Below are 12,550 nucleotides of genomic sequence, written 5' to 3'. Positions count from 1 at the left end.
TTACAGAGTCAGCATATCGCCCCCAACAATCCGGGTCCTCATTTTACCCACCTCACAAGGATGGAAAGCTGAGTCAACCCTGAGCCGGTGAAATTTGAACAGCCAAACTGCAGAACTGCATTCAGCTGAAGTAGCCTGCAGTTGCTGCATCTAACCACTGTGCCACCTTGGCTCTATATTGCAAAAGTAAACACAAACTCCCGTAGCGGATTGCATTGAAAGCCAAACGGGAAGTCAGGGTGGTTGGAATGGCCTTGGGCAGCTTCCAGTGGTCAGATTCTCCTCCCATCGGTTAAAAACAAGTGGAGGTGGGAGCGAGAAAGTGTCTTTCTGTTGGAAGAACTTGTGAGCAGGAGACATGCTGCGAGTCAATTTTTCATCTACAAGGGTTTTCCTGGGGGCAAGATACACTTCAGATGGGCATTGTTCCTCTGATAGTGAAGCCCACAGGAATGCCAGGTTAATTTGCCAATCAAATTAATGAAGACGATCCAAGGCAAGGACTTTACCAGGGACGGGGAGTGGGGGTCGAAAAAGTCCAGGATGCGAGGGGTCTGTGAGTATTTTCCCAGCCCTTTTTTTGACTCACGCAGTGTACAGTCCTCAATGGAAGGCAGGTTGGTAGCAATTTTTTTTTTTGGCTCATAAATGATCAAAGAGGAACTGAAAAAGGAATCAACTTCCCCATTTCTCATAACTAGGTGTGGCGGAATACGTGTTTTTTTCCTTTTTTTAATTTCATTTATATTTATGTTTAGGTTTAGGTTTCGTTTTATTTATATGCCGCCCTATTCCCAACGGGACTCAGGGCGGCTCACAAACCCAAGGGGGGAAGGGAACACAAAAACTACAAATACAAGCATTTAAAAGTAACCAACAGACACACAAATCGAGAGGGGAAGGGAACTCATCAACCCCAGGCCTGCCGACACAGCCAGGTTTTAATGGCTTTTCGGGGGGCCTGGAGAGAGGTGAGGGTCCGAATCTCTGCAGGGAGTTCGTTCCAGAGGGCCGGAGCTGCCACAGAGAAGGTGGTAGCCAGATGGCATTGGCTTTGAGCAAGCAAAGCAAGTAGTAATTAATAGAATGAGGGACATGGAGTTCCAAGAAGAACTAAATAGGTTGCCTCTCCACAGTAGGGACAGAATTAAACAGGGTGTGTGGGAATCGGCAAGATATCTAAATGACCTGATCTCCCCAAAACAAAGAATAGCTTTCTTCAGAGCCAGATTTAACATTCTTCCTTCAGCACTCCTCCAGGGCAGGTATAAGAGAACACCTATAGCAGACCCTGTTTGTATATGTGGTAAAGGAGAAGTGGAAGATAATTCACATGTTCTATTACACTGCGAGCTATGCAGAGCTTGTAGGTCTGCATATATTCTCCCCTTATTAGAGAGATTGCCAGGGAGGGCAGACAATTTTTATCTAGGCTTCCTCCTCCAGGACACTAACCCGGTTACCACGTATGCAGTGGCAAAGTTCTGTGCTGCTGCAATGTCCATAAGAAACAAATTGGCTACAGAAGCATAGTACCATCTTGTACCAATTATCTGGACATACCTCTAACAATCTTTGGACCATTATGTTATTATCCACTTTTAATGTCAATATTTTTTCATGATATTTTAATGTTAGTATTTTTTAATATAGTGTAAAAACTAATGTGTATTGCTGGTCTTTGACAGTAATAAAGATTTTACTTACTTACTGGCAGGAGAGGAATCAGCAACATTTAAACCAGAGGTGGGTTGCTAATTTTTTTACTACTGGTTCAGGCGCCCTCCCACACGTGTTCGGGCAGGTGGGCGGAGCCTCCTGTTGCCGCTACTACCGGTTTGGCCAATTCGGGCTGAATCAGCTGCAATCTACCTCTGATTTAAACATCCAAACATCTATATATCCTGTATTGCAGCTTATCCAATCCCTTGCTTGGTTGGGACTAAAAATATTTGAAGTTCCTGGCATTTAGGAGATGCTAGTTTACCTCACATATCTGACTTCAAGACTGTGTGCAGTTAAGAGCAATAGGTCTATTCTGGACCTTCCACTGACGTTTAAGGATTAGAGCTTGGTCATAAACAGGGGGATAAAGAGATGAGGTTGAGTTCAGAACCCCATAGATTCCTGGTTATTTATTTCTTTAAAATTCTACTTCCTCTGCTGGGTGTCTAATCCATTATTTCTCCCTTCTGACAGGTGGTCTTGCTTATACATTGCATAGGAGTACAGCAGCAACAGCGTAGGAGAAATACGACACTGTCCTTGGAGATGACCAGGGAAACTGAATTGGTAACCTGGAGGCACAGATCGGAATTATTGGTCCTGTACCAAAGTTATAAGATGAAGGATGAAGGCAGAAGAACTACTTTAAATGTAGTAAAACAGCCATACATTCCCAGCCCCTCCCCATCCCATTTTTTCTCTAAAATATTCAGATTGTTTCTCCCTGAAGTCCATTTGGATTTGTAAATCTTAAGAACTTTGGGAGACTTCTGAAAGCAGGTCCCACAAAGCAGGATTTCTCCTCTTCTCCCTTATTTTCTGTTCCCGGAAGCCAAAGGTGCTAAAGTAGAATAAAATATGGATTAAAAATATAAGAATGAAGACATGGCATAAAAAGGATAGTGAGAAGCTTGCTTAAAAGAAATGTCTTCAGCCTCTAACCACAAGCTGTTCCAGCCAACGTCCCTTTGTCAAAAGTCCAAACCACAAGGTTCAGATAAAGTTCATTATTGACACATAATCCATACCTGTAACAAAAGGAGAAGACCTTCATCTCCTTATAAGGCTTTCTCCCCAAGGTAACCAATAAGAAATGAGTTAAATGCTTCTGTGTTACGCTGCCTTTGAGAATGTATAAGAACGCCTGCTTTGACAATGAAGGTGGTTCAGAATTTACAATGTTAGCTATTTCGCTAACTTTCTGAACCTGGCTGCCAAATAAACTTTTCCTGGATCCCGAGAAGTCTAAAGCCTGTCATTTTCTGCAACAGTGCCTTTTGGTTTATCCACACCCATTTGCACCATCCAAGTAACCCAGGGGGTATAGATAAACTTCCAAGTGCCCTCCATGACTATCAGAAAAAGTAGTAATGACTAGAAGTCTGCAAAGGATATATGTAAATCCTTCCCTCTTCCACCATTCAATCAGAACTGAAGAAGCGTCTTGGATGAGAAGTGAAATGTCTTGAAAGGGGGGGAAGGGGGGGAGTCCAATTGCCTTTTGAAAAAGCATCTTTGGGGTAACCATGACCTGGATGACCGAGAATCTCCATAGATTTTTTTTCAGGAAAGCTGATTTCCGTTCTGCCCAAGGGGAAAGAAAAAATAAAATTAATTTTCTTCCTGCCAGAAGAAATAGGATGGAATTATTCCTGGCATGCCTTCCTTCCAAGGATGGTGACAAAGAAGTCTCTGGATAACACCCCCCCCCCCAAACTCACCTTGCCTGCATCTCAGATTATCCCCTTTTCCATATGACACCTTTAAATTTTTATTTGCTGGAAATCAGAGTTGTTGTGTTTTAGTATAAGGAACTCTAAAGAATTACCATATTCTTCAGAGTATAAGATGCTCTGAAGTATAAGACATGCCTAGCTTTTGGGGAGGAAAACAAGAAAAAATTCTGCCTCCCAGCAATTTGCCTCCTTGCAGCAAACAGCAAACCAATTGCCTATTGATGTCTCTGCACCGCCGCCCCCCCCATTTTTGCCCAACACAGCCTGTTTTTGGCCTATGTGCTTCCCATTTTCCGCCCGCATGTGGCATACATTCTCAGGCTTTGGCATTTTATGATTGTATCCGTATAAATCACCCGTCCTTCAAAGTGTCTTTACGTCTGAAAGTATTTGGAGGGGGAAATTGTATTTCCAATTCAACTGAATTTATGCAATTGGGAACTACTTTCAACGATGGCTTTTTTATCAATGACTGAACTTTTTATCTCTAAGCATGTGCAAAATATCTTCTTCGATAAAAAGGCATAAATATTTGCAATGTTTCAAAGGCCCCCCGAGAGGCTGTCCTGCCTGACCCAGTAGTTTTCACACTTAATGTCCAAATCTCACTTTACGTCCTACTTTATCCCTCCCCCACTCTAGACTCTATTAATACCTACAATTGAGTCTAGCCTGTTAGATTAACAATATAAGCATGCAGGATACAGAATAGCAAAAAAGCAAGGATACAAGCAATACACATCTTAGGGCTTATCTTCCGGAATCACTTTCTCCACTTCTAAGAGTGCAAATTGAATATAGGAGCTATGATCTGAAACTTCATCTTCCTTGAGGGTATGTGGGGTTAGGCTTTCCATTAACATTAACTCCTTTTCAGCCTGTATTTCTTTTACAGACCTCATAACGAGCTGTTTAAGCAAGGGTATTATGCAAGGGAGGAAGGCTAACCTTGCGATTCCACATAATAAAAGAAATAGCATTTGTTTAATCCAACCTGTTCCCGGTAGCCAAGAGAACCATTCATCTGTCCCTTGCATTCTTTAACCAATTTAGGAAGCTGGGTTTTGTAGTTCTTTAAATATACCACCCTCCACAGACTGCTCCTGATTTATTCATATAGAAACAGCAATCTTCTCCAAGGAATACCCATAGCCCACCTTTTTCAGCAGTTAAAAGATCTATGGCATGCCGGTTCAGCAATTTGGTTCAGGCTTTCTAGGAATTCTTCCGACAGCTCCCTGAGCTGTGTAATGGAGTGGGTCATTCCACCTACACCCGTTCCAACTGCAGTCCCTATTCCCAAGATCGCTAATAACGGAATTAGGAGCAGCCTTCTTTTCTGGACATGTCCTATGAGGGGTACAGGGAAGGTCTGTTCCCCACTTACCACCCATTTTAGGGAGGAGGTGTATTAGAGTGCATGTGCCAGTCCAATTGGTGGGTAAACATCGATATGCATTTCTCCCACATAGGAAGAAAACTCCATTTTCTCCTACACATACGCCGATGTTCACGGAGAATTCATGGGCTCCGAGGTTCCTTTCATTAGTCCAGACTTGTAAGGTTCCTGCTAGGAACATACCAGTCAGGGGCTGTAATGGAATTTGTTGATTAGGATCCATTAACTTATTCCTGAGGTCTGGTCCTTCAAAGAGATATAGCAATAACAATAGCAATAGCAGTTTGACTTATATACCGCTTCATAGGGCTTGCAGCCCTCTCTAAGCAGTTTACAGAGTCAGCATATTGCCCCCAACAATCCGGGTCCTCATTTTACCCACCTCACAAGGATGGAAAGCTGAATCAACCCTGAGGCGGTGAAATTTGAACAGCCAAACTGCAGAACTGCATTCAGCTGAAGTAGCCTGCAGTGCTGCATTTAACCACTGTGCCACCTCGGCTCTATATTGCAAAAGTAAACACAAACTCCCGTAGCGGATTGCATTGAAAGCCAAACGGGAAGTCAGGGTGGTTGGAATGGCCTTGGGCAGCTTCCAGTGGTCAGATTCCCCTCCCATCGGTTAAAAACAAGTGGAGGTGGAAGCGTGAAAGTGTCTTTTTGTTGGAAGAACTTGTGAGCAGAGGGAGACATGCTGCGAGTCAATTTTTCATCTACAAGGGTTTTCCTGGGGGCAAGATACATTTCAGATGGGCGTTGTTCCTCTGATAGTGAACCCCACAGGAATTGGAATTTCCTTTATTTGTATGCCGCCCTTTTCCCTGGGGGGGACTCAGGGCGGCTCACAATTCAAAAAGGGAGGGGGGAAAGACAAACAGTATTCCAATATGGAAACAATACAACATATTAAAAGAGAGCACAACAGTCACACAATTCGGGTGGGGTTGGAATCTTAACCCCAGGCCAGCCGGGACAGTCAGATCTTCAAAGCGGCGTGGAAGGATTGGAGGGTGGTGAGGGTCCGAATCTCCACGGGGAGTTCGTTCCAGAGGGTCGGAGCAGCCACCGAGAAGGCTCTCCTCCGGGTAGTTGCCAGTTTGCACTGGCTAGTAGATGGAATTCGGAGGAGGCCTAATCGATGCGATCGCATCGGTCTAGTGGAGGTAATTGGCAGTAGGCGGTCTCTCAAATACCCAGGCCCACTACCATGAAGGGCTTTATAGGTGATAAGTAGCGCCTTGAAGCGCACCCGGAAATCAAAAGGTAGCCAGTGCAGCTCGCGGAGGATAGGTGTAACGTGGGTGAAGCGAGGTGCACCCACAATCGCTCACGCAGCCGCATTCTGGACTAGCTGAAGTCGCCGAATGCTCTTCAAGGGCAGCCCCATGTAGAGCACATTGCAGTATTCCAGCCTAGAGGTCAGAAGGGCACGAGTGACTGTTGTGAGGGCCTCCCGGTTCAGGTAGGGACGCAACTGGTATACCAGGCAAACCTGGGCAAATGCCCCCCTGGTCACAGCTGACAAATGATGTTCGAAGGTCAGCTGTGGGTCCAGGAGGACTCCCAAGTTGCGAACCCTGTCTGAGGGGCGTATAATTTGACCCCCCAGCCTGAGAGATGGAACACTTGGCCAATTCGCGGGAGGGAAACACAGCAGCCACTCGGTGTTTTCTGGATTGAGCACAAGCTTGTTGACCCCCATCCAGTCTTTAACAGCCTCCAGACCCTGGCTCATCACATCCATTGCTTCGTTGAGTTGGCACAGGGCGGACAGATACAACTGGGTATCGTCCGCGTATTGGTGGTATTTTATCCCGTGCCGTCGAATGATCTCACCCAGTGGTTTCATGTAGATGTTGAAAAGTAAGGGGGACAGGACCGAACCCTGCGGCACCCCATACGTTAGGGGCCTAGGGGTCTATCTCTGCTCCCCAACTAACACCGACTGCGACCTGTCCGAGAAGTAGGAGGAGAACCACTGTAGAACAGCGCCTCCCATCCCCACCTCCCGCAGTCGTCGCAGAAGGATACCATGGTCGATGGTATCGAAAGCCGCTGAGAGGTCAAGGAGCACCATGATGGAGTCATGGCCTCCATCCCTGGCTCTCCAAAGATCATCGGTCAATGCGACCAAAGCGGTTTCTGTGCTGCAGCCAGGTCTGAAGCCTGACTGGAAAGGATCGAGATAACTGGCTTCCTCCAAGGACCGCTGGAGCTGAAAGGCCACCACCTTCTCAACAACCTTCCCCACAAAGGGGAGGTTGGAGACCAGATGATAGTTATTTAAAACAGCTGGATCCAAGGATGGTTTCTTCAGGAGGGGTCTCACCACCACCGCCTTTAAAGCGGGGGGAAAGACCCCCTCCCGAAGAGAGGCGGTAACAACCGCCTGGATCCAGCCTCGTGTCACCTCTCTGCTGTTGACAATGCCAGGTTAATTTGCCAATCAAATTAATGAAGACGATCCAAGACAAGGACTTTACCAGGGATAGGGAGTGGGGGTCGAAAGATGCGAGGGGTCTGTGAATATTTTCACAGCCCTTTTTTTGACTCACGCCGTGTACAGGTCCTCAATGGAAGGCAGGTTGGTAGCAATTTTTTTTTTGGCTCATAAATGATCAAAGAGGAACTGAAAAAGGAATCAAATTCCCCATTTCTCATAACTATGTGTGGCAGAATAAGTGTCTTTTTCATTTTTAAAAAAATTTCATTGATGTTGCGACTTTTCCAGTACCAACTAGAAACAAAACAGAAACTCTGAATGTAGAAAAATTTCACAAAGTAAACATAACACTATAATGCTGCACAAATTGACTCATTCTGAATACATTGAATACATTTTAGGGTTGGGTGCCCACAGAGTCATGGGGCTGGTTGTCCCCATGAGAAGCCCCTCCCCATCTGCATTCAAATTCCTAGTTTCCCTGGAAACTAGGGAAATTCAACAGGAAACAAACTTTATATGGGCGGGGACCCAATTTGGATATCATATAAAGCGTCCCTTCCTGATAAAGGAAGTGAAAGTCATTGGTTAACGTATTATATCTGGACACTCAAGCATTCTAGACTTCTACTTTGGAGAGTTATCACCTGCAGAACAGTCAAAGAACAATTTCTAAGCTGGTGAGATAGTATTTCTTTATTTCTTTAATCATTTAAGAATTGGCAAATTTTCTTCTTAAAGAGCTTCAAAAAGTACTGATGGGATCTAATTCTAATCTTTTGAAATCAATATTTTACCCTAGGCTCCTTCACTTAAGATTGTGGGGAAAGCTGCATTTTTTTTTTGCTTGCTGAATAATATTTCTAAGCACTGTTTCTTTCATAATTAATAATGAGATTAATAGTGGCTCAATTAATACATTAATACATTAATTAATTAATGTATTAGCTCAATTAATGTATTAGCTCAAGATGCCTCGAGAAATCCCAAAGGTCAGATCTTCTTTCAGATGTTCGGCTTCTTAAAATGTTTGTTCATTTCTGATAAACTTGATTGCTCGTCCGTTTAAATCAGGGGTGTCCAAACTTGGGAACTTTAAGACTTGTGGACTTCAACTCCCAGAATTGTTAGCAGACAAAGTAATTAAGAGGCGTCACCATAAATGATCAAAGTAATGAACATCAGTAACATAAAATTAATGTTGTTCCATCCAGACCTCTCGGCCAGTGGCAGACCAGTGCATCCCATAGAAATGAGTGTCCTGCATTTCGGTGCTGTGTTGTCTTCCTTCATCAGCCTTCTGTGCCTGATCCTTGCCTTGGCCACAGACTATTGGATAGTCAATAGTCTACTCGGAACCCGTCTGGGTCTATGGAAAGTTTGTAAGGACCAGGAATGTTACCCATTTGGTGTGGAATTTGTGTCAGGTAAGATTCAATATTCCATAATGCATCACTAGTCTGAAAGGTCCAGGATCCTCCACCTTGAATCTTGTGTCTGCATTGGCTCCTTACAGGTTCTTTACGTGCCATCCGAACTTTCATGTTTCTGGGGCTGATTAGTGGCGTTGTCTCTCTCGGTGGGCTTTGTGTCCTGTTTTGGAAACCCCTTCTTGGCAATATCTCCATGAGCATCACTGCATGTCTTGCCAGCTTTACTGCAGGTAAGAATCTGCAGAAGAGTCTTTTCACAGATACCATATTTTGTGTGGATTAGTTTAAAACTATGACTATTATTTGTGTGTGTGTGTGTGTTTGTGTTTGTGTGTGTGTGTGTGTTTTATAATTCTGCTGGCTGCCAGCAGTTTGAACCTCACTGGCTCAAGGGTGACTCAGCCTTCCACCTTTCCGAGATTGGTGAGGACCCAAGTAGTTGGGTGCAATATGCTGACTCCGTAAAGTGCTTAGAGAGGGCTGTCAAGCACTATGAAGGGTTATGTAAGTCCAGGTGTTATTGCTATTTAAAACAGCCTCCTCACTGTCTTTCCTAATTCTATATTCTGCCTGCTTTTGAAGTTCCTTCAGTTCAAGTTTTCAGAGGAAGATAGTTAATGAAGATATCTCAAATGATAGTTAATTCCACCCTTTTTCTTATGGGCCACCCAGTCCAAACGTTCACCAATCTCTTATTTCATGTTCTTATGGGAAACAGCCAGGCAGGCTGGGACATCTGCTCAGTGTGTCCTTGAGGTGACAGCAATGTCTCATGGAAGCTGACGGATGCTTGAATACCATTCTCCCACCCCTCCATCCCACACACACCATTGCCTGTTATTTTCAAGTGGCAAATAAAGGTGAAATGTAGGTGAAAATGTGTGTGAGCCTTGAGAGCATGGTTGGGGCCAAGGAACCTAGTAGGCATTTCCAAGGGCAGAAAAGACATGGCTCCAATATCTCATAAGAGGGCACAGTTTAGTTGAAGGGAGATGGAACATACTTCTGAAGGAAAGGTGTCTACCTCTACCTCTCTCTTGATTTTCAGGCCTCTGCGTCATGATTGCCATGTCCATTTTCACAGGACAAATTGCCACCACCGACTATGGATGGTCTTATGGCTTGGGTTGGGCCTCTTTTCCTTTGTATCTTCTAACTGGTAAGGATCTTTTTTGGATACCCTGGTGAGATTTCTTTTAAAGATACATCTTTATGCATTCTGTATATTTTCACAACAATGAAACGTATTTCATTTTGGGTTGGGAACTAAGCGCATTTCCCTGGCAGGAGAGGAATCAGCAACATTTAAACCAGAGGTGGGTTGCTATTTTTTTTTAATTGAGAATTCTTTTTTAAAAAAAGGCTTTTACAAATATTTACCTCCCGTCCCCCACCCTCCCCACCCGAACTCAACCCCCCCAACCTCCCCCCACCCCCGACTTCCCAAAACAAATACAGGGTTTAAATCTTTAACAAAGATGTTCTAAAATAAACTTGAAGAAAGTTAGTATCAACTTTCATTTGAGCTTAAACTCCTCTTTGCTAGGCTAACTCTAAACAGATTATGTCATTCCTTGTTTCCTCAGTCATAAACTATCTGGAATTTCTTAATCCCATATTTATTTTGAGTATAGTCAATCCATCTTCTCCACTCCAGTTTATATCTCTCATTTGAGTGATCCTTGAGATATGCTGATATTTTAGCCATCTCTGCTAGGTTTGTAACTTTTAATGTCCATTCTTGAATAGTAGGCAAATCGTCCTTCTTCCAGTATTGTGCCACCAACAGTCTTGCTGCCGTTATTAAATGCAAAATCAAGTTAGTCCCTATAACAGTACAATCAGTAGTTATACCTAACAGGAATAACTGAGGGGTAAACTTTATCCTTTTTTAAAGAACATTTTGCATAATCCACCATATTTTTATCCAAAATGCTGTAACCTTTTTACAAGTCCACCATATATGGTAATATGTAGCATCAACACAATCACATCTCCAGCATTGAGGTTGTAAATTCGGATACATACAGGCCAGTTTTTTAGGATCTAAATGCCATCTATAAAACATCTTATAAAAGTTTTCTCTCAAATTTTGGGCCTGTGTGAATTTTACATTTCTTACCCATATCTTTTCCCATGTATCCAACATTATTGGTTCTTCAAAATTGTGTGCCCACTTTATCATACAATCTTTGACTAATTCTGTTTCCGAATCCATTTCTATTAATACATTGTATAGCCTTTTTATATGCATTTGACTTTGATCCCTAATTTGTTTTAGTAGGTTATCCTCATTTTGCGTAAAACCTATTTTTTAATCTTTTTTCCATCTGGCCTGTCATTGCCCATACTGAAACCATGTTTGAATTACCTTTTCCTCTTTTAGTAGGTTGCTAATTTGTTTACTACTGGTTCAGGCGCCCTCCCACATGCGTTCGGGCGGGTGGACGGAGCCTCCTGCTGCCGCTACTCCCGGTTTGGCCAATTCGGGCTGAATTGGCTGCAATCTACCTCTGATGTAAACATCCAAACATCTATATATCCTGTATTGCAGCTTATCCAATCCCTTGCTTGGTTGGGACCAAAAATATTTGAAGTTCCTGGCATTTAGGAGATGCTAGTTTACCTCACATATTTGACTTCAAGACTGTGTGCAGTTAAGAGCAATAGGTCTATTCTGGACCTTCCACTGACTTTTAAGGATTAGAGCTTGGTCATAAACAGGGGGATAAAGAGATGAGGTTGAGTTCAGAACCCCATAGATTCCTGGTTATTTATTTCTTTAAAATTCTACTTCCTCTGCTGGGTGTCTAATCCATTATTTCTCCCTTCCGACAGGTGGTCTTGCTTATACATTGCATAGGAGTACAGCAGCAACAGCGTAGGAGAAATATGACACTGTCCTTGGAGATGACCAGTGAAACTGAATTGGTAACCTGGAGGCACAGATCGGAATTATTGGTCCTGTACCAAATTAATAAGATGAAGGATGAAGGCAGAAGAACTACTTTAAATGCCATACATTCCCAGCCCCTCCCCATCCCATTTTTTCTCTAAAATATTCAGATTGTTTCTTCCTGAAGTCTGTTTGGATATGTAAATCTTAAGAATTTTGGGAGACTTCTGAAAGCAGGTCCCACAAAGCAGGATTTCTCCTCTTCTCCCTTATTTTCTGTTCCAGAAAGCCAAAGGTGCTAAAGTAGAATAAAATATGGATTAAAAATATAAGAATGAAGACATGGCATAAAAAGGATAGTGAGAAGCTTGCTTAAAAGAAATGTCTTCAGCCTCTAACCACAAGATATTCCAGCCAACATCCCTTTGTCAAAAGTCCAAACCACAAGGTTCAGATAAAGTTCATTAATGACACATAATCCACACCTGTAACAAAAGGAGAAGTAAGACCTTCATCTCCTTATAAGGCTTTCTCCCCAAGGTAACCAATAAGAAATGAGTTAAATGCTTCCGTGTTACGCTGCCTTTGAGAATGTATAAGAATGCGTGCTTCGACAATGAAGGTGGTTCAGAATTTACAATGTTAGCTATTTCGCTAACTTTCTGAACCTGGCTGCCAAATAAACTTTTCCTGGATCCCGAGAAGTCTAAAGCCTGTCATTTTCTGCAACAGTGCCTTTTGGTTTATCCACACCCATTTGCACCATCCAAGTAACCCAGGGGGTATAGATAAACTTCCAAGTGGCCTCCATGACTATCAGAAAAAGTACTAATGGCTAGAAGTCTGCAAAGGATATACGTAAATCCTTCCCTCTTCCACCATTCAGTCAGAACTGAAGAAGCGTCTTGGATGAGAAGT

At 43.2% G+C, this 12,550-nt stretch overlaps 1 protein-coding gene across 1 annotated transcript; it reads left to right on the top strand.

Annotated features, from left to right (window-relative positions):
- The first annotated feature begins 7,877 nt into the window (after nt 1-7,877).
- Nucleotides 7,878-11,711, top strand: LOC148042989 (lens fiber membrane intrinsic protein-like). The gene is made up of 5 exons (XM_087727993.1): nt 7,878-7,983; nt 8,518-8,730; nt 8,820-8,966; nt 9,785-9,895; nt 11,575-11,711. The coding sequence occupies exons 2-5, from the start codon at nt 8,556-8,558 to the stop codon at nt 11,619-11,621; spliced, it is 480 nt and encodes a 159-aa protein (XP_087584119.1). The 5' UTR covers nt 7,878-7,983; nt 8,518-8,555; the 3' UTR covers nt 11,622-11,711.
- Nucleotides 11,712-12,550: the final 839 nt, after the last annotated feature.

Source organism: Thamnophis sirtalis, unplaced genomic scaffold (assembly GCF_051295495.1).
Source record: "Thamnophis sirtalis isolate CommonGarterSnake01/CBP01778 unplaced genomic scaffold, rThaSir2_p1.2 scaffold_13, whole genome shotgun sequence".
Lineage (NCBI taxonomy): Eukaryota > Metazoa > Chordata > Lepidosauria > Squamata > Natricidae > Thamnophis > Thamnophis sirtalis.
The sequence above is the reverse complement of the archived record's forward strand: the minus strand, read 5'-3'. Positions and strand labels throughout refer to the sequence as shown.

What these genes read in the sequence shown, in the direction of transcription:
- LOC148042989 (XM_087727993.1), top strand. Translation starts at nt 8,556, where the DNA reads ATGAGTGTCCTGCATTTCGGTGCTGTGTTGTCTTCCTTCATCAGCCTT. An exon ending in TGGTGTGGAATTTGTGTCAG is followed by an intron (nt 8,731 to 8,819) that starts GTAAGATTCAAT and finishes GGCTCCTTACAG; the next exon opens with GTTCTTTACGTGCCATCCGA. An exon ending in TCTTGCCAGCTTTACTGCAG is followed by an intron (nt 8,967 to 9,784) that starts GTAAGAATCTGC and finishes CTTGATTTTCAG; the next exon opens with GCCTCTGCGTCATGATTGCC.